Raw genomic sequence first — 24,555 nt, 5'->3', positions numbered from 1 at the left:
CGCCCAAGACACTCAGGCCCCTCCCATGACTCTGCGACTCCGCCCGGGAGGCTCAGGCCCCACCTTCAAGCCTAAGCCCCGCCCCGGCGTAAGGGCTCCGCCCAGAAGGCATACGCCCCACCCTTCGCAGCTGCCGAGTTTGCGCAGTGGCGGACATTAGCAAGGCGGGGCGAGCACCGGGACCCTCCCGCTCCCTGGACCTGTGGGCTCCTCCCACTCCGGGTCACGGCGTGATAGGGGCGGAAGCGGCGGCGGCGGCCGAGCTGCTGCAGCTGGCAGTGCGGATCCGGCCGTCCGGTGCAGCCCCAGGCAGCGCTCGCCTCCTGGCTAGCGCTCTGAGGTAAAGACTCGCGGCTCCACGGGCGCGTCTGGGGGTGGCGGCAGGTTTCGGGTGACAGCTCCGCACAAAGCGGCCGGCTGTGTGTTGAGCCCGGGCAGGAGGCGCGCGCGTTCCCCGGGGCTCCCCGGCGTCCCGCGTCTGGAAGGGGTGGCGCGGGGGACCCTGTGCGAGCTGGGGCTTCCCGCGCTGGGCTGCGGGGCCGTGGGCTTTCTCACTCGTCGCTCTCCGAACCCTGCGGGTTGCTGCTTGCGCCTCGGCCGGGCGGAGGTGAGTTGGGGCGGCGGCTGCACCTGGCTCTCTGGCGCCGGTACCAGCTCTGGTTCGGGTAGAGAGGATCCCAGTCTGGATTTCCACCCCGGGGTATAGGATCCCCGCAGCCTGAAGGAGGGGCCTCACTCTGGGATACCACCCAGCGCCGTAGGACCCCATCTGCACGGAGGCAGGACCCCATTCTCTGCTCTCACCCAGAGCTGTAGGAACCACTTAGCGTAGAGGAGGTACCCTACTGTGGGACTCTCTTAGCCCAAAGGAGGGACCCCACTCTGGGCTCCCACTCCGGGCTGTGGGAACACCCACCCCCTTGAAGAGAGACCCTACACTGCGCTCCCACTTGCGGACCTGGGGAACCCCGTAGCCGAAAAGAGGGACCCTTGCAGTGTGCGGGAGGGACCCTACACCGTGTCCCCATCAGGGATGTGAGAACCCCGCAACCAGGAGGAGGGACTCCAGACTGCCCTCCCCACTCAGGGTGATGGGGGATCCCCGCAGCTTGGTAGGAAGGGCCCAGTTTTCCCTTCCAACTCTGTGGTCGGGAGAAACCCCACGCTGGGCTCCTGTACTGGGCAGTGGGGAGCCCCGCGGCCAGGAGGAGGGATCCCAGGTTGGGATCCCTGCCTAGGGCAGCGAGGCGCGGTCAGGTTCGCTGGTGTAGCGGATACCCTGGGCATTTGCCTCGAGGGCCGCTTGTGAGGGCCCCCCAGGAAGCCTCCCTTGGGATTGCACGTCGCAGGGTCTGGGTCCATATGGCTGATAGTACGCGCAGCTGGCATGTGAGAGAAGAAGGCAGAAGCAGGCCCAGCTGCAAAAAGTTGGGGTTGAGTGATCTGGAACCCAGCCACAGAGGCCCAAGTTCTTGAGCAAGCAACAGACCACGCCAGGTGTGGGGAATCCCTTTCTTATCACAGGCACAGCGCAAAGCATTGGTTAGTCTGCAGCCTCCCAACTCAAAGCAATCCTCCTGCTTCAGCCTTTCTGCTGCAAATACAAAGCCACCACATCTGCTTTGAATGCTTACAAAATATATTGTGAAATCCTTTCTGAGGTTTTCTTCAGAGGGTACGTGAGAAAATTCTCATCAGTAATTGTCTTCAGACAGGGAACAGTTGACAGAAAAGACACAGGGCAATAGGGAATTTAGAATTGAATTATTGGGTTGGGTATTAAATATTAAATTATAGCACTGGGGCTTTAATTCCGTAACTCGGATTATCATGGGACTATGAAATGCTCAGCTTGCCTATTTCAAATGACCCAAACTTAAAGAGATTTAAGTTTCTTTCATTAACAGAGACGCGTCTGGTAGATTTCCCTGTTCTTACAAGTAATGTTGTCTCTACCATAAATTTTTACTCTGTGTCGATTCTTTTGAACTCCTGTTATTATGAATTTTATGTGTTGGTGTTTAAACTCTTCAATAAACTACATTCAGAACACCTGGGAGTCATTTAAACATGATTCTAAATATCGACATATTTGCTTGTATATTTATTTTTAACACTTTTTTTTTAACGAAAAGAAATACTAAAGCTCTACGTTTAAAATTAGGAAGAAATGGGCTTATAAAAACATTGACCGTTGTTGTGTCTTCACCAGAGAACCAGGTAGGAAGGAGCGGGCGTGGGGGAGGGGCTTCCTACCTGCAATCCCAGCATTCTTGAGACAGGCAGGAAGATTGCCAACAGTCCGAGTGGCCAGGGCTTACATGTAAAACCCTGTGCTAACAAAACCCGGTAGGTGGGGGAGCGCTCATTATGCTTGTTACAATAATACTTTATTTCTAAGAGCACGTTTTAAAACACTGTAGTTTGCGAACTCGCACCTCTTGCAACTCACGGTATTTCCCTTCACTTTAATGAAGACCCAAGGACTCGGCCTCGGTGGGAATGCAGACTATATTCAGTACTTACATTCAGAGTGGAAGCACACTGCGCTCTCTCAGTTGAATAATTAAGGATGACGGTGCACCACCTTAAAAACTTGCAGTCACGGGGCTGGGGATTTAGCTCAGCGGTAGAGCGCTTGCCTAGGAAGCGCAAGGCCCTGGGTTCGGTCCCCAGCTCCGGAAAAAACAAAAAAAAAAAACAAAAAAAAAACAAAAAACAAACAAAAAAAAAAAACCTTGCAGTCAGATTGAATGGCTCGCACAGTCCTTTCTTTGGACATGTCTCGTTGCACACTTGTGCCTGTTTTCCCCTGTTCAGGTGTAGAGGAGACTTCTGGAAGTCATGCTTGGTCTTTGGAGCCATGCGTTTCCGGGTTCTGGTCAGTGTGGCGTGAATCAACGCTGACTTCTTATGTTCCTGAACCTCACAACTGAGTTTCCTTTTTGCTCCAGGACTTGTTTATACTTGTACACACCGTATTCGCGGCTCACTGGGTGACTGCAGACTGTATGTCCTACATGGGAGGAAGTCTGTGTATTTTTTTACTTTTTTTTTTTTTTAAGATTTATTTATTATATATAAGTACACTGTAGCTGTCTTCAGACACACCAGAAGAGGACATCGGATCTCATTACAGATGGGTCTCAGCCATCATGTGGTTGCTGGGATTTGAACTCAGGAACTCAGGAAGAGCAGTCAGTGCTCTTACCCGCTGAGCCATCTCTCCAGCCCAAATCTGTGTATTTTTATGCATGTGAAAATTCCATGCAAGAAAATGGATAAGTTGGACGCCCTTTTAAAAGTACGAGTGAGGCGCATGGGGTGTAGGTCAGTGGGAGAGCGCTTGCCTGGTGGTCTGTATTCCCAGCACAGCTTAAAAGTGCAGCTGGGATCTGGAAAGCCGTTGTGTAGCAATGATTGAAGAGTAGATGGTATTTCTAAAACTGTCATTAGTAGAGTGGACTCTGTAGGACTGACTTTAATGTTTATGTTGAGGATTTAATCTAGGGTCTCATGAATAGTAGGCTTGTCTGTTATCATTGAACTAAACTCCTAACAATGTCCCCCAACCCCGACCCCCGTTGTGGGCCAGTGAGACATAGAGATGGATTAACAGGTAAAGGAATAACACAAGTTTGATCCCTGGAACCCACGTGGGAGGAGGAGAGAACTGGTTCCTCCCGAGGTTGACCTCTGACCTCCACACTTGTGCTATGGTATGTGCTCCCACCTCAGTACATAAACGTAATGAAAAAAAAAAAAAAAAAAAAAAAACCACCTCTTTACAATGAAGTATTCTGCGTCTTGGCTTACGTATTTGTAATAAGCTTTAAGAAAGTAATGAGAAACTCCTCTCTGTATTGATGTTGTGATTTCTTAATCCGTGGATGCAAGAGTTTCCACTTGATGTTGATAATTTGTGAGAACTGGTCTTGTGGACGTGAGTGTAACTTACAAATGGGAAGTGAGTATTTCAAGGTTGACACGGTGTAACTGTTAAGGCTGCCATCCTCTGTGGTACCACTTCCTTCCTTCCACGTCACTGATCCATACAGATGCCTGCTTATTTTTCATTCCTTCGCTTGGCGTGTGGTAACATGACAGAAGCATGACAGGAAAGGCGAATAATTGCAGATTCATATGTTATCAAGTATTTTTCTTATTGAATATTTTCTAACAGCTCATAATCTTTCATGGTTTCAATGCCTCGTTTATAGATTGTTTTGGTCGGTTGGTTTTGAGACAGTGTCTCAGGTCCAAACTGGCCTGGAACTGTCCATGCAGCTGAAGCTGCCATCAATTTCCAATCCTTGTGCTGCCTGCCGTCCCCATCTCTGCTGGAATTGCAGGCTTGAGTGACCACGCCTAGCTGGGTGTTTGTTCTTAATGCTAGGCTTGCTGTTAACTCGTCTAGTAGAAGATATTGGTGCTTTTATTGACTCCAGATTCCTGTATTCTGTATACAGTGTGCCTAGTACTTGTTAGTATGAAACTTACTTCTTCTTAGTACAAGCTAAGAGTTCACGATTCAGGAAATAGGAGACACAGTAGGGGGGGGGGGGAGCATAGCAAGAAGATGATGACAAGTTCTCATCATGTAACCCAGCTGGCTTGGATTTGTGCAGCCGAGGATGGATGACCTCGGACCTTCTGGTCCTCCTGCCTCTTCCTCCCAAGTTCAAGGTTTATAGGTATACCCCAGCACACTTGGCTTACCCTCACTTTGTACATGACAGCACACGCGTCAGCTTATGTAATTCGGGAGTAGGGGTTTTATATTCAAGCAGCACCTCCTCCCCATGTCAGTGGCTTGCAATATCAGCAGATGCTAATAACTTGTTGGTGTACACCCCCCCCCCCCCCAACCAGGTTTTTTCAAAACAATGGCGGCATCTCGAGGGCGGTCAAAGAAGAGAAGCAATTTCGAGCTTTCTCCTGATACCCTGCCTTTGAGGAGCTCCGGGCGACAGGTATACTGTCTGTTTGCTCATGGTTACAACGGGGGAGTGGAAAGTTAGAGCAGCACAGAGCAGGCCTAGTGCTTCCGTTGTTGTTTTCAGAGGAGCTTGTAATGCAGGGTGTAGAGCAGGCAGCCGGAGCTGGGAGGGCAGAGAGACTGGGTCACCAAATGGTGCTGAAGACTCACAGCTGGGGCGGCTGCTTCCAGAATGGGACGCTGAGGCCAGGTCATGCCTGGCTTGGATGTCATTCAAGGGAATTTGGACTTGGGCTCGTTGTTGCTTGAGTGGTGTTAGGAGGTTTGTGTGTAGCAGAATACGTAATGAAAGTTGAGCGTTCTGATACTTTAGATGTTATTCTCTAGCTTCTAAGTTTCCATACTGAGAGACTTAACTGTTTTAAAAGAGAAAAAAAAATCTTGGTTTGTAAATGACTTTTTAAAGATTTATTTTTTATCTTCTGTCTATGAACATTCTGCCTGAATGTATGTATGTGTGTGCCACATACACGTGTACTGTTTTTGTAGGTCAGAAGAGGGCATTTTATCCTCCGACATTGGCATGGTAGTCATAAGCCGCCATGTGGGTATTGGGAACCAAACCTGGGTCTTCTAGAAGAGTGGCAGTGCTCTTGATTACTGAGCCATCCCTTCCTTCAGTCTCGGAGAAGGGCTTGTCTTGACTGTCACGTCCTCCTCTAAGAAAAGCTCATGTGAGGTTGGGGATTTAGCTCAGTGGGAGAGCAATTGTCTAGCAAGTGCAAGGCCCTGGCTTCAGTCCTCAGCTCCAAGGGGAAAAAATAAAAGCTCATGTGGATGTTAGTTCTGAACCTCCGTATTATTAAGGTGTTGTTTCTAGATCCTCTAGTAAGAGTGTTGTTTATACAAGCGGTTGTACCGGCTAACCCTAGCCTGCTGTTGCCAGGATACAATTTCTGGAGCTGTGGATATAGTTCAGTTGGTAGAGCATTTGCCTGCCGCGCATATTTTAATCCCAAATGTTACCAACATGATGACATTTAGAGCTTCAACTCACATGTGACCTTAGCAGCCAACCTGTCGCCATTCCTCCCCCGCCCCCCACCTCCCGTCCTCTGCTGAGGGAAATCTTGACATCAGCGGATTCTTCCACAGGCAAAGAAGAAGGCTGTAGAGATCACAGAGGAGGACGAGGATGGTTCGTCGGAGAAGAAGTACAGAAAGTGTGAAAAGGCAGGCTGTACAACGGCGTATCCTGTGTGCTTTGCAAGCGCTTCTGAGAGGTCTGTGGCGGGGCCGCTGCCTTGGCCTCGTGTGTCTGCCCGTGAGCGTGTGCCTTGTGCTACTCTTCCAAAGACAAGCGTAGGAACTGCAACCCGCTGATTCTGACTGCGTAGTCACTGCAGCACAGCGTCCTCCACACTCTGTGGCTGTTTCTAGCCTAGTGGAGAGAGCACCTCCAGATCAGCTGTGCCATACCGTGTCCTCAGACACACCCAGCCAGCTGTGTGCCGGCCCTGGGGCTGGGTGTTCATTCAGGGTGTAGGAGATCAGACTCCAGCACGGGGAGGAGCCCGTGTGTTTGCTCTTGTCATCTGTTTACCTTATGTGCGTCCTGTGCCCCCGTCACATCCTCATGCAGGTCTCAGAAGCTACAGGATGAAGGGGGTAGCACAGTTGGTAGGTACAGTGCTCGCCCAGCATGAACCAGGAGCCGGGCTCCATCCCAGTACGCTGTAAAGCGGACACGCTGGCACACGCCTGCTAGTCCCAAACTTTGGGAAATGGAGGTAGGATCGTGGGTGTTTAGTTCACAGTCTTCCTCAGCTGCTCAGCAGACTGGAAAGCCTGCCGAGGGTTCGAGAGACCTCAACACCAAACCCAAACCCCAACGCCTGCAGCGCCCACCGTAGTCCCGCCGTTTGTGATCACTGTGGCCCGGTTGGGACTTTTCACTTCCATAGAGAATTTTTCACTAAAGGGCCGGCCGTGGCCGTGGTGTTGTGACGTCTCCTCCCTGGGTGCTGTGTCACGAGCTGCTTGACCCGTGGCATTCCCAGACCGCCTGTCTGGAGGTTGCAGCTGATGAGATGTTATCGCAGAGACTTCTCACGCTCAGCTCATATCGAGGACAGGACCATTACTTCATACCTCCCCACCTGTGTGTGCTTCAGAGTCTCGCTTAGCAGTCCAGTGCCCCAGGCAGCCATTAAGCTTACACCTGGCTGGCCTAAGTCCTCCCTGGGTTGTACTGTTCCTGAGGTAGTAAGTGTATCTGTAATCTGAAATCCAGAATTGCTTCAGCTCTAAAACTTTTGAGTGCCGGGACCCTTTATGTTTATACTTGGGTCCTACCCTCCCCGCCTCACCGATGTCTCACTGAAATCTAAAATATTATTCCAAACATGTCAGATAAGCGACTCGCAAGCCGTGTGACCTTTCAGCTCGTCCTGCTTCCCCTGTTAGCCCCTGGCTGTTTGAAGGGGAGATGCTGCAGATGGGCTCAAGGGACAAGCTGGTTAAATGAGAGTGAGTGAGAAGAGGAGGCTTCTTCCTTGCCGACTCTGCGTTTCTGCTCCTTTCAGGTGTGCCAAGAATGGCTACACCTCCCGATGGTATCACCTTTCCTGTGGGGAACACTTCTGCAACGAATGCTTTGACCACTACTACAGAAGGTTTGTCTCTTGACTCAGAACTGGTGGTGGGGCTATGACAGGGTCGGGGGAGGGAGGATGGTCACAAAGCTGAAACCTCCTGGGCTTCCTGAGTTACTGGGCCGTCTGATGCCAGTGATGCCTGGACGTGTGGCTGGAATTCAGCTGTAAGCACCACACTCGGTGGCTGAAGCTGGGTATCCATGAACAGGGCTAGATGGGGGAAATAAAGAGTAAATCACGTTATTTATAAGAAAACGGATGTGGCTGGAGGTGCTCACATTGAGCAATGTAAGACGAACTCTGAAACGTTATCAGATGTTCATCTCTCAGTTGTGGTCCCTGGATTTTGTGCAGATTATCACGTAGGTGTATATGAGAGAAATGGAGAAACTGTAGACCTCAGGGGGCTGACTGGGGAGGCGTGAGGAAAGGGGTTGTAAGTGCAGTGTATTGTGAGTTGGTGTGTGTGCAGGCTCATGTGTCTGCCATGTCCGGTGTATGTAATCTTCAGAGAGCTTAGCTGCTCGCTCTTCTGTCACAGTGCCTACAAGACAGGGTGCGGACCCTTGGGAGGAGCTGGCCGAGTGCTGGGCCGCCATCCTCTTCAGTTGTTTCTATAGCCCAGACAGGCCTTGAGCTTGTGCCTCCACCCCGAACAGTTGGAATAACAGGCCTGTGCCACCAGGCCTTGCTCCACCTTTCACTAGTGGGTTTCTTTCACTAGTGGGTGTCTGTACTGTTCCCCCGCCTTTTCTTCCCATTTTAATTGGGTGTTTTATTATTTTATCCCCTGACAAAATAGTAACGGTTGCTGTAGGATTTGCCATGGACATGAGAAAGTTTTCACCGTCTGGGCTCTGCCTTTATTCGTGGTAGAGCTAGCATTGTCCAGCGCATGCTGCTCCTGCTGGCCTGTCGTGGGCGTGGCATCCGAACATCCCTCCTTGAGCCTAAGAATAGTGAAGTCTTTTAGTAACTTGATCAACCAGAGTTGCAGTGTGAAAACCTGATTAACCTAGAGATCGATGACTCCTCCTCCCCCTCCCCCTGCCCCCTCTTCCCTTCCCCCTCCTTCCTCCTCCCTCCTCCCTCCTCCTTCTTCCTTCTTCTTCTGGTGATTTTTCAGCCACAAGGATGGATACGACAAGTACACTGCATGGAAGAGAGTGTGGACCAGCAACGGCAAGACGGAGCCCAGCCCCAAGGCATTCATGGCAGACCAGCAGCTGCCCTACTGGGTAAGGAGACCGCCCCCTACTGCCCAGAGCACTAAAAGTGTGGGCAGTGGGAACAGTGCCGCTTTGCAGGAAATCTCTTGGTTTATTTCTAAGCTTAATTAGAGCAAATACTTCTAAAATTTGCCAAAATCTTTGCTTAGTATAGCCTAAGGAAGAAAGGAATGTCACACACCGTCGTCTGGCCTCTTGCCTACCCGTCCTCTTCGATGGGCACCTGGGTTGTCTCATCTTTCAGTTAGTATGAGCACAAATAGAAACCGTTTGCAGTTCTTCTGGGGTATGTTCCTAGGGACGGGCCGTATGGCATTCCTATGCTTGGTTAGTTTTTTCGTCCCAACACTTGAACCCAAGGCCTTGAGCTTGCTAGGCCATGTGCTGTACTACTAATGCACATTGCCAGCCCCACTCCTACTTTTTGGGTCAGCTTGTGAAGTTGCCCGTGTGCCTGCCATGTTCCTGAAAGGCTGGGGTTTAACTCCTGGAGCCTCCGGACTCTTCCCAGAGCCATTTCACCATTTTTTCACTGAAGTGTGGGAGGGTCAGGTTTCTCTACACCATCACAGATTCTTTTTCGGTTTTGGCTTTTTGTTGGATAACACAGAAGTCTCACTAAGTAGCCTTGGCTGGTCTGGAACTCAAACCCAAGAGGTCCGCTTGCTTTTCTCTGCCTCCCCAGTGCTGGGATCAAGGGTGGGTGTGTGCCACCACATCCCGGTATTTTTGTCTCTTTTGAGATGGGTCTCATGTAGAGCAGACTGGTCTGAAGCTTGCTAAGTAGTAAAGGGTGACTTTCATAGAAGATTATCACAGTTTTAGGTTTCTTGTTTTAATTTCGGGGTTATGTACGAAGCCCGATCTGACTTCATTTGTCTGGATGCAGATATGTAAATTTTCTGTTTTGGAATAAAGTAAGGAGCTTGCAGGGATAGCTATAAAAAGCCATGTGCCCCTAGGCACATACTGTGGTGTTTGTCAGACTGAGGAAATTAGCACGGGTACAGTCTGGAGAAGTTCATTACCAGACTTGATTTGAATGTTATCACTGTTCCTGTCCTTTTGGTGACCTAGGCACCACAATTTGCATGTCATGTCCGGACACCCTGAGTAATAGTATCTACAGTTAACTCATTTTTACCTCTGGCTTGAGCTGGGTAATGTTTCTGACAACAGTTTTCAAACTTTCTTTCTTTATCCTCTTGCCTGAGCTAGCATTGAATCAGAAATTACCCGGATGGCATCAGAATGGGTACAATGAAGGCAAGGGAGAGAGAAGAGAAACACTAGAATTGTTAGAAGGTTAGCCAAGGGAGGTAGAGATGGAACTGAATGCTAGAACAATTTCTACCATGCACAGCACCCTGGGGTCAATTCCTAAGTAGCCTTGGCATGGGTCAGATCATGTGGAGACAGGTGGAGTGGAGATGTGAAAGCTCAGGGTAAGGCAGTTTATATTGGTCTTGCCTTTGTTTCTCATGTAGGTTCAGTGCACAAAACCCGAGTGTAGAAAGTGGAGGCAGCTTACCAAGGAGATCCAGCTTACTCCACACATGGCGAGGACGTACCGCTGCGGCATGAAGCCAAATACTATTACCAAGGTATGGCTTCTGCGGTGGCCCTTTGAGTTACCTTGTGTCACTCTGTTTGTAATGGTAGCATGTCTTTGTCAATTTGTGTGTAATGTGTAGGGTGGTGTGTTATGTAAACAGAAGTCCAACAACAGCGGGTTAACTGAATAAGGGCTTCTTTTACTCTAGGCAGATTGGTAATGGGCTGTCTGGGGCTGCTTTAGTTATCCAAGAACAGTCTCTTGTCCAGTCCATCATTAGCTTCTACCCTCAAGTGACAAGGTGGATGCCGTGTGACCGACCAGCCACCATGTCTGAATCTAGAGGAGAGGAGAGTGCAAAGGAAGAGGGAGTAGTGGTTGAGTCTGTCCCTTTGTCACTGGGTGACAGCTTGCCTGTTACAGTTCTGCTTGTGTCATTGGCTAGAACAGAATCGTACAACTATGCCAGACTGCACGAGGACAAAGAAAGAGACTGCTTCATCACTCGGTGGTACCCTGTGTGTCACAGCACCAGACAAAGCAGAACTATGCAGCAAGAAGGGACAGGATGAATGGCTCTGATTGGCAGGCAGTTAGGAATTAGCCGTAACTGATACCATGTACCTGTCCTGAGATCAGGCAGTTCATGTTTGAAAGTGTGTTAAATGCACTACCAAATGTCGCAGGCATTGACTATTAAAGAATATCAGATATAAGCTCCTAGAATCAAAATAGTCTTTTTTTCTGAGTGAGGGGCAATGGCAGATTGTAAAATACACCATTTTCAGTGCTTTCAGAGGTCTGTGGTATCATTAGACGCAAAGGTGTTGCCAGCAAAGGCTCTGTTGCTTTAAACGCATCCATTCTAAACAGTAAGGGTGAGGTATGGTCAGATTTTTTTTTTTAAAAACAACATAGGGCTCAACATGCATATATTATTACGCTGGAGATACAGCTCAATGACAACATTTGCTTAGCACTCGAGTGGCCCTGGGTTTGATCTTCTAAAAAGGAAAAAATACCCCCTCCCTCCAGTCTGTGTGTGAAAATCAAAGTGGCCACACTTAGTGGATGAAAACAATGCTGGGTAGAGTTCCACGGTAGAGCATTTGCCTAGCATTCTTTTGCAAGGTGAAATGACCAAGGATATAAGTGTTTACAAAGTCTGGTTTTAAATTTTACGTAAGTATATTGTATATAAGTGTTACATGACTGTAACCTTAGGACTTAAGAACAGATATATTTATTTATAAATATACACTCACCTAAATAAAGAAAATCCTCCTGAGTCATCTTTTTCCTCCCTGTCTTCAGAAGTAAACTCTCAGGGTTGGAGAATTGGTGCTTGCTCTCCTATAGAACCCAAGACGACCAGCCCAGGGATGGCACCACCCACAATGGGCTGGGTCCTCCCCCTCTTAATCACTAGTTGAGAAAATGCCTTACAGCTGGGTCTCATGGAGGCATTTCCTCAAGGGAGGCTCCTTTCTCTGTGATGACTCCAGCTTGTGTCAAGTTGACACACAGAACCAACCAGTACACCCAGCATGCACGGAGCCCTCGGTATGAATGCTAGCTTTTGGTGGGGTGGGGAGCAGAGTCTTAGTGGTTCATTCATCTCACCAATACAACTTTAAACAGATTTGATAGGGTAGGTTCATGTTAAAGCTTTTCTAAGAGTCTGCAAACTGCTTCTTTCAGTTGAAAAAAAAGTGGCTCAGTTGGGCTTCATGGTTGATATCTGAAATCCCAGCACTTGGGAGGTAGAGGCAGGAGGATTAGGACTTCCAAGGCCAGTTTTCCCTACATAGCAAGTTAGAGACCAGCCTGGGCTATATGAATACATTAGCCTATGTCTATAAAAAATGTCTTGAGACTCAGTGATGCTTTGAGAACTGTGCAGTTGTACGAGAACTGCACCAACACTGGTGCTGGGAATTGAACCTATAGCTTTGCAGTCCAGGGACTCACTGTACTGTGGAGCTCAGCCCCAACCTCTAAGCGTATTGGTGCCATTCTTAAGAGAACTGTACTGTTTTCATTTCTGAAAGCTGTTTATATACTGTAATTCTGTGCGTGGAACACGGCTTCTACAGTGCTCAGCCGGAATACCAGTCTAAGCCACCGTATTGCTTTGTCCTGCGTGCTTTGGTTACCTCCTCCCCATCCTCAGAGTCAGCTGTTCTGATTCTGTCCCCACTGGTTAGCTTTCCTGACTCTTAAACTTCATACGACTGCGATCAGTCGTGGGCTCTCTTTCAGCGCTCAGTCTTTTTCACTGTATTAAAGACATTAAAACAAATCAACCAACCAACCATCAGCCTTGTGTAGGTCAATGGGGCTTCTTGTTGGACTGAATTTCTGGCAGTATTGGACACTGAACCTAGGGCCTCATGAGCACTGAACCACAACTGTCACATCTGTCCTCCTCTTTGTTCTTTTTGAGGTGGAGTCTCCTTAGGTTGTCTAGATTGACCTTGAACTCACTTTGTACTCCAGACAGACCATCAGGTTGTGGTCCTCCTGCCTCAGTGCTCTGCATAGCCATGATACAGCACAGACAGCAGGCCTAGCTTGCTCGGAATTCACACTTCTCAGTCGCCTGTGTTCTCACATCTAGCGGTGGTCTGTCTCTTCTGCTGTTTCTCTGCTGTGCTTGTGTTAGTTCAGTAGTTTTAGATATTGAGTCAGGTTTTCCTGATTTGTAGGGATTCTTTACATCGTCTAGATATGCGTGCGATTGTAGTATTTTTCCAAGCCTCTATTTAGCCTTTCCATTTTCCTAGCAAGTCTTGTACAAGGAAGAATGACAGCAGTTTTGAGATAGGCTGGCTTTGAGCTCGGGTTGATCTGCCGTCCCACTCCTCGGATTGTGGGAACCCTTGGCACCTGCAGGGTTTCACTGTGTAGCCCAGGCTGGTTAATTTTAATTGACAAGTAGATACTAGAATATGTATGTAACATAATGGAATGGCTAGTTAGGTTAAGTTGCCTTACTATACGTGCGTGTCTGTACACACGTGCATTTATGAGAACACTTAAAATTGACTTAGTGGTTTTGAAAACCGCGATTGATTCTTAGCTTCACCTTCCAGGTAGAAGGTCTCCGAATGGTAGAAAAGGAGGAAGAACGAGGGCCTAGGAAAATCTGTGGGCAAGGCCCCTTCAAACCGAGTGGCTGCACTTGTGGGAGCAGGGCCTGGGAAGGCATCTAGGGTGTGCTTCAGTCAGGGAGAGCAGCCTGTTGATGGCGCCAGCTTGCTCTACTTCCTCTGATGTTTTTCAGTCAACACTGAGGCTGTTTTTCAGTCAACAGCGCTGGCTCCTCCTTGCCGAATAGTATCTGAAGTGCCAGTCCGCTGCACGGCACCGCTTCCCCGGGGCCAGGAGAGCGGAAGCTCGTTTCTAGATTGCAGCTGTTTCTGTGGTGTTCCCCGGAGTGTTGTCCCCCAGCGTGCTCAAGTCTCTTATTAACACACTCGTGTAAGACAGGGTTACTCTGGGAACTCTTCTCTGGATCAGAGCTGCCAGGCGTGTGTTCTCCCACATGCAGGCCGTGTCTTTGTATTGAACCAGAAGTTGCACAAATCAAAATGCCCAGGCCAATGAATTTTCACAAGTCCCTGGTTTTCCGGCTCCCAATATAGAAATAGAATCCTTGGCAGATGCCCTGGTGAACCCTGTCAGTCACAGCCTCCAACTTTGCTCCCTAGGGCAAATTGCCTGCTTGCTTTTCTAGCTTACAGTATTATGGGTTTGGCTTTGCTATTTTTTGGCCCTCCCATAAATGGAATCATGTAGCGTGCTATTTCAGAACTGCTGGTAAGTTCCACCTGTGCTGTGGCATGTTGTGATGTGTTCTTTCACTGCCGGGTAACATGGCATTGTTTGTCACGGTACATGTTGAGTGACCTATTCTGTTGGCTTGCATTTAGCTTTGCTCTGTCACAAACAAAACTCCTTTGAGCTTCAGAAATATATACGTTCTTTCTTTCCTCTGAGACTGGGTTTTACTGTGTAGCTCGAGCTGCCTTAGGAGTCTGAATCATCCAGGATAGCTTTGAACTCACTGTGTGTGTACTTTTCCATCCTTCCCCCTCACCCACCGAGATACAGAGATTCCAGGCGCATGCCACTGTCCTTGGCTTGAACACTGTTTCCTCTTTTTGAGCCCTCTTTGGTGCAGTGCTAGGGATTGAACCCAAGGCCCCTTGCACAGTGGGCAGACGCCATCATGAGTTGTATCCCCAGCCCTTGAGCTTTCTTGTAATCCATTGCTTGGTGCCAGAAGGGACTCCAGGAAGTATGCTACTGGGTATGTCTGTCTGAGACACAGCTTTAGTTCAGACAGATAACGCCGGGCCTCTGTCTTCCAAACATGCTTGTCACAGCCCTCTCTGCCCCTTGTACAGCCCTTTGTCTTCATGGGGGAACATCTTAATGAAAGTACCAATCTTCCCACACTCTTGTTCTGGTCACATGTCCCGGAGTTTTTTTCTTGCCAGTTAAATAGGTTAAAAGAATCGGGGGTGGGGTGGGTATCATATTGAAAGCAAATGGACACCTGAGACTGTATGTTATGAAAACACTTAATCGAGACTTGGTTTTCTTTTGCAGCCTGACACCCCTGATCATTGTTCTTTCCCCGAGGATCTAGTGAGTACTTGTGTTCTGGATCTGAGTTAACTGGGCCTTTAAGGACAAATTCGCTAATGACTAACATCTGTTGGGATGTACATCAAAGCCTTCTGACTCCAACATGCTGACTGCGTTGTGCAAATGCCCACAGATGGTGATGGTGGTGCCGCTGTGGATGCATTACCCCTCACGGTTAAGGGAATGTGAGGTCACATTGCTATACACTAAAGGGCACAAGAAGGAAGACACTGCTCCTACCTTGCTGCGGGGATCAGACTTCATACACTTGTTTATTGGTGATGACTATGACCTTTTCTCCACTGAGTCCTTACCAGACAAAGAGCAGGGTAGCCATGGTTTGACTGACTGGGCTTGGACCCAGCACCAGGAGAGAGTTCCACTCTGCTCTGTCCCTGCTCAGATACAGAAGTGGGTCCGGCTGGCTGCACCCTGGCACAATCCAACTATTTCTGACTCCACTTGCCATGTAACCAGATCTGGTTTAAACTGATTTTGGATATTCTGAGGTCCCTAAATTCCCAAGTCCATCTAATTTTCAGTGAATCAGAACTGGTACTTTGAGTTGTTTTCAGTGCCTCGAGTTCAAGGACCATGGCAGGTTTTCAGATGAAGGGAGAAGGGAGATGTATTAGATCCACTTTGAATCCATTCTCCTCTTGGAAGACATGGTTCTGTTTTTACTAAGTTTCGTTCCCAGATGGACCAGGTAGATTCTGGATAAACAGGATGCATTCCTACAAAGAAGGAAAGGTAACTTAAGTGCAGTTAGAGTACCTTCTGCATCAGCTCTGATGAAGGCCATTTTATACTCGGAAGATCCTTGGCTTGTCAGAAGCTGTACTGACGAGGTAAAGGGCTTGAGTTCGCTTTGCTTTCATACGACTGGGAAGGAGCCCTGGCCCTGGGCACGCTGAGCACTGTGCCACTGTGCTGTCTCCCCAGCCGGGGAGGCTCTTCACACAGTTAGTTCTAGACGGGCTCTACAACTGGCAACTAGCGAGGGCTTACTGCTTGCTGTTTGTTTTGCTTAGAGCATGTGGAGACCAGTTTGGGGCATCCCCCTTCAGGTATTCTTCCAGCAGAGAGAGCTAGAGGCTCCTAGCTCAGTCCGGGTTTGCTCAGCTTCCTTCTGAGCCGCATGACCCAGGAAATAGAATGGACTTGTTATTTTTAAGATGCCAAACTATGGATGCCAATAGCCGAATCGCTTGGAGCTGAGCAAATGTTCTGGTTTTATTTCTGCTGCTGTGATAAAGTATCCAGACAAAAAAGTGTGGGGAAAATTTACTTGGTTTACGGTCCCAGGCTCAGAGTACCTCACTGAGGGGAATCAAAGCAAGAACCCAGCAGCTAGTTAACATTTGAACTGTAGTCAGGACCGAAGAGGACATGTGTGCTTGCTTGCTTTCTGCCTTTGTTTTCTAGATAATTTTCTACACACCTTCCACAGGTCAGGGGTTAGCCTAGGGGAGGCGTCATTCACAGTGGCCTGGGTCAGTTAGCAGTCAAGACGGTCGCCCACTGACCTTGACCTGATCTTGAACAATTCCTCATTTGAAACTTCCCTTAAATCTTTCTAGGTCTCCAATTCGAAATGTAACTCACAGAAGGCGGTGGGTGGAGGAAGACCTGGGTTACTGGGGAAGCTTAGCTTGTTTACCTGGTGTCAGCTGGGGTTTTCAGGCTCAGGCGGGAGGCTTTCTGCACGTGGGGAAGAATTTTACCTCAGAAAGCTTGTCCCTGGGTATCCTCACCGTTCTCATTTGATTCTTTGTATGACACTGGGAATTGTTGAGTGTGGATGGGGGGGGGAGGAGAGCTGTGGACGAAGAGGAGTAAGGACCCTCAGGGTGTACTTTTCCCCTCTTCCCCCCACCGACCCGCCACAGAGAGTGCTGGAAGTCTCCAACCACTGGTGGTACTCCATGCTCATCCAGCCTCCATTGCTGAAGGACAGTGTGGCAGCCCCGCTGCTCTCTGCCTACTACCCGGACTGCGTGGGCATGAGCCCCTCCTGTACCAGTACACATCGTGCCGCCGTCACAGCCACTGCCACCGGCAGTGCCAGCCCAGGGGAGATGGAGCCCTCCAAGGCAGCCCCCGCTTCGCTCGGTGAGAGATGCTCTGTACCCTTTTCCTTCCGTCCCTTGCCCCTTGGAGGTTGAAGGGTAAGCACAGTGCAGAAGACTCTTAGAATATGTGACGTGGTAGGAAGCCCACCCTGTTGCATTGGCCTTCGAACCCGCCTGCTCTGTGTCAGACAGCCCACCTGGATGGAAAGTTAGTGGGACTTCTTCCCACCTATGTTCATTTCCATATTGCAGGGTTTACTGTGTGTGACCGTGGTGGTCAGAAGAGCAGATATCTGATCACTAGCAGCTGTCTCCATAGTATCTACCTCGTGTTGGGTGCTGAATTGTCTAGCGTTGGACCTGTGCAAACACTGCACCATTTAAGGGACTTGGGGATGTGTGGTGGAAAGACCCGTGTGGGTAGGGAGTCCTAGCACCAGTTCTCTGAGGATGCTGAGGGAGGATAGCCCTGCAGGTCTGTTGCACCTTTAGTAGACAGTGCACAGTTGTCTGGGAAAGCCCGCCTGTGAATTAGGATTTAATGAGTGTTTGTTTCAAACTCGGACAGCCGCGCCTCTCCCTGCTTTCACAGACTGCCTTTCTAGAAGGAAGTTTGGGCTGTGTGGCCATCATTTTCATTCTTCATCATCCTGTCTGTAATGACGCCAGTGGAGATCTACTCTAAAAGATTCAGAATTCCATGTCAGGGCAGAGTATGTTCCTGGTTTCAAAGGAATCCTAAACCTTACCTTCCATCTGTACAAGAACAAGTCACATTTTTGAGGGTGAAACTAGGTTTTTCTATCAAGGCCCAATATTAAGGATTTAGCTGATAATACTGGATGGTCCTTAACAGTAGAGTTGTGGGGGACTAGTGCTAGTGTGGAAGTGTTTTAAATGTGAACTGAGCTGGGCACTCAGTGCTGAAGGAGTGTACATTTGTGAAGACAGTTTGGCAGTGTGTAAAGACCTTACAACTGGACTTTTGAACTAGCAAACATTTCTAAAATGCTATGCTAAAGCCAGTCAGTTCAAAACTGTTTGTGCAAAGAAACTTGCTTTAGTATTGCTTACAGTTGGGCTTGTAATAGGTGTGATCTAAATGCCCACGAGAGGGGAACATTTGAATAGTAAGACACAAAGCCACTGACTTTAATATAAAGCCATTATATTTTAATATAAAAATAAAACATATATGTATATATAATTGTCTAATATAAAGCCAACTATAAATATAAAGCCATTGTATCTAATATATGGAAAAACATTTACAATACTATAAAAAAAATTTTTTTAATTTAAGAAGCAGGTTTGAAGACAACACCTTTATAGCATTTGTCCAACTTTGAGAAAACTAGAGTCTATGATGTCACTGATAGGTGAGTCCGGAGGGTAGCACTATGTCTAGGATGTCACTGATAGATGAGTCCGGAGGGTAGCACTAGTGTCTAGGATGTCACTGATAGGTGAGTCCGGAGGGTAGCACTGTGTCTAGGATGTCACTGATAGATGAGTCCGGAGGGTAGCACTAGTGTCTAGGATGTCACTGATAGGTGAGTCCGGAGGGTAGCACTGTGTCTAGGATGTCACTGATAGGTGAGTGTGGAGGGTAGCACTGTGTCTAGGATGTCACTGATAGATGAGTCCGGAGGGTAGCACTAGTGTCTAGGATGTCACCGATAGGTGAGTGTGGAGGGTAGCACTGTGTCTAGGATGTCACTGATAGATGAGTCCGGAGGGTAGCACTAGTGTCTAGGATGTCACTGATAGATGAGTCCGGAGGGTAGCACTAGAGTCTAGGATGTCACTGATAGGTGAGTCCGGAGGGTAGCACTAGTATCTAGGATGTCACTGATAGATGAGTCTGGAGGGTAGCACTAGTGTCTAGGATGTCACTGATAGATGAGTCCGGAGGGTAGCACTAGTGTCTAGGATGTCACTGATAGATGAGTCCGGAGGGTAGCACTGTGTCTAGGATGTCACTGATAGGTGAGTCCGGAGGGTAGCACTAGTGTCTAGGATGTCACTGATAGGTGAGTCCGGAGGGTAGCACTAGTGTCTAGGATGTCACTGATAGGTGAGTCCGGAGGGTAGCACTAGTGTCTAGGATGTCACTGATAGGTGAGTCCGGAGGGTAGCACTAGTGTCTAGGATGTCACTGATAGGTGAGTCCGGAGGGTAGCACTAGTGTCTAGGATGTCACTGATAGGTGAGTCCGGAGGGTAGCACTGTGTCTAGGATGTCACTGATAGGTGAGTCCGGAGGGTAGCACTAGTGTCTAGGATGTCACTGATAGGTGAGTCCGGAGGGTAGCACTAGTGTCTAGGATGTCACTGATAGGTGAGTCCGGAGGGTAGCACTGTGTCTAGGATGTCACTGATAGGTGAGTGTGGAGGGTAGCACTGTGTCTAGGATGTCACTGATAGGTGAGTGTGGAGTGTAGCACTAGTGTCTAGGATGTCACTGATAGGTGAGTCCGGAGGGTAGCACTGTGTCTAGGATGTCACTGATAGATGAGTCCGGAGGGTAGCACTAGTGTCTAGGATGTCACTGATAGGTGAGTCCGGAGGGTAGCACTGTGTCTAGGATGTCACTGATAGGTGAGTGTGGAGGGTAGCACTGTGTCTAGGATGTCACTGATAGATGAGTCCGGAGGGTAGCACTAGTGTCTAGGATGTCACCGATAGGTGAGTGTGGAGGGTAGCACTGTGTCTAGGATGTCACTGATAGATGAGTCTGGAGGGTAGCACTAGTGTCTAGGATGTCACTGATAGATGAGTCCGGAGGGTAGCACTAGAGTCTAGGATGTCACTGATAGGTGAGTCCGGAGGGTAGCACTAGTGTCTAGGATGTCACTGATAGATGAGTCTGGAGGGTAGCACTAGTGTCTAGGATGTCACTGATAGATGAGTCCGGAGGGTAGCACTAGTGTCTAGGATGTCACTGATAGATGAGTCCGGAGGGTAGCACTGTGTCTAGGATGTCACTGATAGGTGAGTCCGGAGGGTAGCACTAGTGTCTAGGATGTCACTGATAGGTGAGTCCGGAGGGTAGCACTAGTGTCTAGGATGTCACTGATAGGTGAGTCCGGAGGGTAGCACTAGTGTCTAGGATGTCACTGATAGGTGAGTCCGGAGGGTAGCACTAGTGTCTAGGATGTCACTGATAGGTGAGTCCGGAGGGTAGCACTAGTGTCTAGGATGTCACTGATAGGTGAGTCCGGAGGGTAGCACTGTGTCTAGGATGTCACTGATAGGTGAGTCCGGAGGGTAGCACTAGTGTCTAGGATGTCACTGATAGGTGAGTCCGGAGGGTAGCACTAGTGTCTAGGATGTCACTGATAGGTGAGTCCGGAGGGTAGCACTGTGTCTAGGATGTCACTGATAGGTGAGTGTGGAGTGTAGCACTAGTGTCTAGGATGTCACTGATAGGTGAGTCCGGAGGGTAGCACTAGTGTCTAGGATGTCACTGATAGGTGAGTCCGGAGGGTAGCACTGTGTCTAGGATGTCACTGATAGGTGAGTGTGGAGGGTAGCACTGTGTCTAGGATGTCACTGATAGGTGAGTGTGGAGTGTAGCACTAGTGTCTAGGATGTCACTGATAGATGAGTCCGGAGGGTAGCACTAGAGTCTATGACGTCACTGATAGATGAGTCCGGAGGGCAGCACACATGGGACCTAGGGCTTTGGGACTGTTTGACTTTGTAAGAAAGTGCCAAAGGGTGATTTTTTTTCTCTTTAATTCTTAAAATTACATTTATGTGTCTGTATGTGTGTACCACAGCAGATATGGGAGGTCAGAGGACAATTTTAGAAAAGTTGGTTCTCTCCTTCCATATGGTCCTAGATTCATCAGGCTTGGTGGCGAGAGTCTTTATTCATTGAGCCATCTTACCAGCAACCCCCCCATATGCCGTGTGTGTGCGCGCGCGTGTGTGTGCGTGTGTGTGTGTGTGTGTGTGCGTGCATGTGCATGTGTACCCACTACATGCTCATTTCCTGTGGGTCTCCTGTCAGTTCTAGGCATGAACCGGTATTTCCAGCCGTTCTACCAGCCCAACGAGTGCGGCAAGGCCCTGTGTGTGCGGCCAGATGTGATGGAACTGGATGAGCTCTATGAGTTCCCAGAGTACTCTCGGGACCCCACCATGTACCTGGCTTTGAGAAACCTCATCCTCGCTCTGTGGTATACAAACTGCAAAGTAAGTAAGGACGAGCCACCAGCAGCAGAGAGAGAGGGCGCCCGTGACTAGCTAGCCAACCAACCAGTCAGCTACGACGACCACACCTTTAATCCCAGCACTCCTCAGGCAGAGGCCAGAGGCCAGAGGCCAGCCAGAGCTACACAGTGAGATCCTGTGTTAACAACAAAATGTAAAAATAAGCTTTTAGCCCCAGTTTTCTGTTTTGGTTTCTTTGTTGTTGTTGTTTTTAATTGGGTTACTTACTTTGTTGCTGTTGGTTTTGGTTTTGTTTACAACACAGGAAGCTCTCACCCCACAGAAGTGCATTCCCCATGTCATCGTCCGGGGCCTTGTACGCATCCGATGTGTTCAGGAAGTGGAGAGGATTCTTTATTTCATGACAAGGAAAGGCCTCATCAACACGGGAGTTCTCACCGTGGGAGCCGGCCAGCATCTTCTTCCTAAACACTACCATAATGTAAGCCACGGTCTGTGTAGTGAGTACCTCCGCTTTGGCTGTGATGAGAGACTAGTGTGTTGCTCTGATGGTACCAGAAACCACGTAAACCATTAGACGTAAGCAAGACTTGTGAAGACTTTCTCTCAGAGGAGCAGTTTCTTCAGGCTGAAAGAAAAATGAGGTTACTTCAGAAGGGTACCATCACGTACTGTGGGAAAGCAAATCCCGGTGACCCCAGAGAAATACAGCTAGAGTAACAGTGCTTGGCAGTTAGAACCTTCCAGAGCAACCGTGGCATCCTGTCCTCACCACTGTTCTAACTGGTATTTTGTTTCTTTTTGAAGAAATCTGTTCTGGTTGTTGGGGCTGGTCCAGCAGGCTTAGCAGCTGCTAGGCAACTACATAACTTTGGGATGAAGGTGAGAACCTGGGGATGTGGGGGCGCGGGGACAGGTGGTTCACTGCTCCTTGTTCCAAATTTTCTAAGACTTAGTTCCTAAATTTGGTGAAGAATAACACACACACACTGCTTTCTTTTGAAACAGTGTCTCAGTACATAGCCCAGGCTAGCCAAGCACTCGCTGAAGTCACGTGCCTACCTAAGTGCTGACAAATAAAAGACTTGTGACACTCAGCAGTGCACATCTTTTTACAGTAGGTTTTAGAGAAGCTCTGACGTTGGCATTGAGTCAGGACAGGTAGAGCTTTGGGCAGTAGACTTCCTGTAGGAAGGGACTCTGATAGTCTAACCTGAATCCACAAACGTTCTTGGCAGGTTATCGTTAACCAGTGGAGGGGATGGGATAGTTTACAGCAACTAATGAAAGCACAGAGATTCACTGTCTCTTAGGGAAGTTTTTGAAACCACTAGGTAGTTTTCTTTTCTTTCTTAAACTCCTAGTACTGAGGATCGGAACCCTGGGCTTCTGTTAGTGCTAGGGGAGCACTCTGCCCTCAGATTTCCCTAGGCCAACCAGTCATCCTTGGCCTCTTACTCCACAAAACAGAAGCCACAGCTTTTGAAAGCAGGATCGATCGAAGTGTCTCATGGCTGAGCTAGAATCCTGGCTTCCTTAGCACTGTAGGTGTGTGAGGTATCAGCTTCTAAGAAAGACAGAAGGACATGCCAATCGCTGGAACATGCCTGACTCACAGCTAGCCAAGGTAGAGACTGTGCAGGTAGGGAGGGGTGGTGCGGTTGGGTGTGGTGTGCACATCTGTAATCCCAGCGTTAGGGACAGAGGCAGGCCGAGCTTGAGTTGGAGGCCAGCTTGGTTTTAGGCCAGACAAGGCCCATATAGAGAGTGTGAGACGCTGTCTCAGAATTTGGTATCTAATGTGTATCAAATCAGGAACTTTCCCCCTAGCTTTCCCTGATTTGCTAAGTTGGACCCATTTCTTCTGTTTAAAACTTTGTAAGGACTTTGCTTTTCATTGAAGGCAAAGTTAAGTATAGTTTTGATTTTTTTTGTTTGTTTTGGTGTTTTGTTTTTGTTTAAGTTAGGGTATCTCTCTGAATCCTTGGCTGTCCCTTTATAGACCAGGCTGGCCTCAAACTCGGAGATCCTCCTACCTCTGCCACCGGAATGCTGGCAGAGGCAGGTTAAGTATAACTCAAGGCTCAGTCCTTTTACTTTTCCCTGTCTGGCCTAAAGAATTCAAACAGTACCTTCTTGGCAGTAAGGATTCAAAGTCATGTTTCAGGTTGTTAGAAGTGTTCAATAGCTATGCCTAAAAGATTTTTTTCTTCTGGGTAGATAGAGGACTCTAGTTGTGGATCACATTATACTCCTGGCAAAGCAGGAAAGTCCGTTGGGTTAGTGGAAGTGTTTGTGGTAGGGAATCCCTTCTGTGAACTACACAAAGTGTGTTATTTCAGCATTAGATGTTAGGGTCAATGTCTCTCGTTGCTTTTTACTTGGGAAACTTAAAGATTATATTACAGGGAAGGCTATTACTATTCAAAGTCTGGGGAGACCCCCTTTAATGTTCAGCCCATGGAAAAACAAGTGGCTCAGTGTTAAATTCAGAAGGAGGTGGAGGGGTGGAGCCACAAGCTGTACCTCCCTAGTCATGTCTGGAGGAGAATGCCCAGAGGATTTGTTACACTCTCACATGAGCAAGCTAGCCTAGGAGAGATCATCTATTCCCATTTAAAAGGTTAGAAGTAGAGCTCTCTGAGGAAGCTGAGCAGAGGTTGACTGGGAGAGAACATTCAGAGGGTGCACCCGAAGATCCAGGGCCAGTGGCCGATCCTGAAGCAAGGAGTTCTCCAATTGCACTGACTACAGCCCAGGGCACTGGGAATCCTGGGGTCACACCTGCCTGCACCCAACAGCAGTTCCGCATCTCACTGGCATTAGTAACTTGGAGATGGGTGTGGTGCTCACTGGATTCAGCCAGCTTTGTACTTTGTCCTAGCAATAGATGGTTCATGGAAAATTCAGCTCTGGAACATAGTTCTTGTTCGAAACATGATTCCATTTATTTGAAATGGAATTCCCATGTAATCCAAAATGGCCTCACATTTGATCTTTTGGCCTCAATCTCCTGAGTGCTAGGTTTACAAGCATATGCTACCATTCATGAGTTACACGGGATGTGATTTCTAGGGACTTGGGAGATGGCTTCATGTATGATTCGTTTAACGTGCAACCATGAAGGCTTGAGTTCAGGTTTCTTGCACTCACACAAAAGCTAGATGTGGTGGCATGTGTCCATAATCCCAGCATGCTGAGGGAGTGAAAACAGTAGATGTAGGAGATGGCTGGCCAGCCAGTTAGGTGAAAGGGAGAGCTCG

At 48.5% G+C, this 24,555-nt stretch overlaps 1 protein-coding gene across 3 annotated transcripts in view; it reads left to right on the top strand.

Annotated features, from left to right (window-relative positions):
* The first annotated feature begins 166 nt into the window (after positions 1-166).
* Kdm1b (lysine demethylase 1B) overlaps positions 167-24,555 on the top strand; it is a 40,910-nt gene continuing 16,521 nt past the window's right edge. The window contains exons 1-11 of one of the 3 annotated variants that reach the window (XR_005495273.2): positions 167-340; positions 4,873-4,973; positions 6,095-6,222; positions 7,525-7,614; positions 8,723-8,834; positions 10,313-10,429; positions 14,998-15,036; positions 16,929-17,151; positions 21,129-21,313; positions 21,597-21,773; positions 22,100-22,174. Coding sequence is in view for 2 of the 3 variants with exons in the window: in NM_001107343.1 (NP_001100813.1) it covers positions 4,887-4,973; positions 6,095-6,222; positions 7,525-7,614; positions 8,723-8,834; positions 10,313-10,429; positions 14,998-15,036; positions 16,929-17,151; positions 21,129-21,313; positions 21,597-21,773; positions 22,100-22,174 (1,233 nt within the window). In the remaining variant the exon portion in view is untranslated. Of the gene's footprint in view, positions 341-4,872; positions 4,974-6,094; positions 6,223-7,524; positions 7,615-8,722; positions 8,835-10,312; positions 10,430-14,997; positions 15,037-16,928; positions 17,152-21,128; positions 21,314-21,596; positions 21,774-22,099; positions 22,175-22,207; positions 22,920-24,555 lie in introns of those variants that run through there. The other 2 variants (NM_001107343.1, XM_063276373.1) reach the window with 2 other exon arrangements.

Source organism: Rattus norvegicus, chromosome 17 (genome assembly GCF_036323735.1).
Source record: "Rattus norvegicus strain BN/NHsdMcwi chromosome 17, GRCr8, whole genome shotgun sequence".
Classification (NCBI taxonomy): Eukaryota; Metazoa; Chordata; class Mammalia; order Rodentia; family Muridae; genus Rattus; species Rattus norvegicus.
Note: the sequence above shows the minus strand (reverse complement) of the source record. Positions and strands in the feature narration are given on the sequence as shown.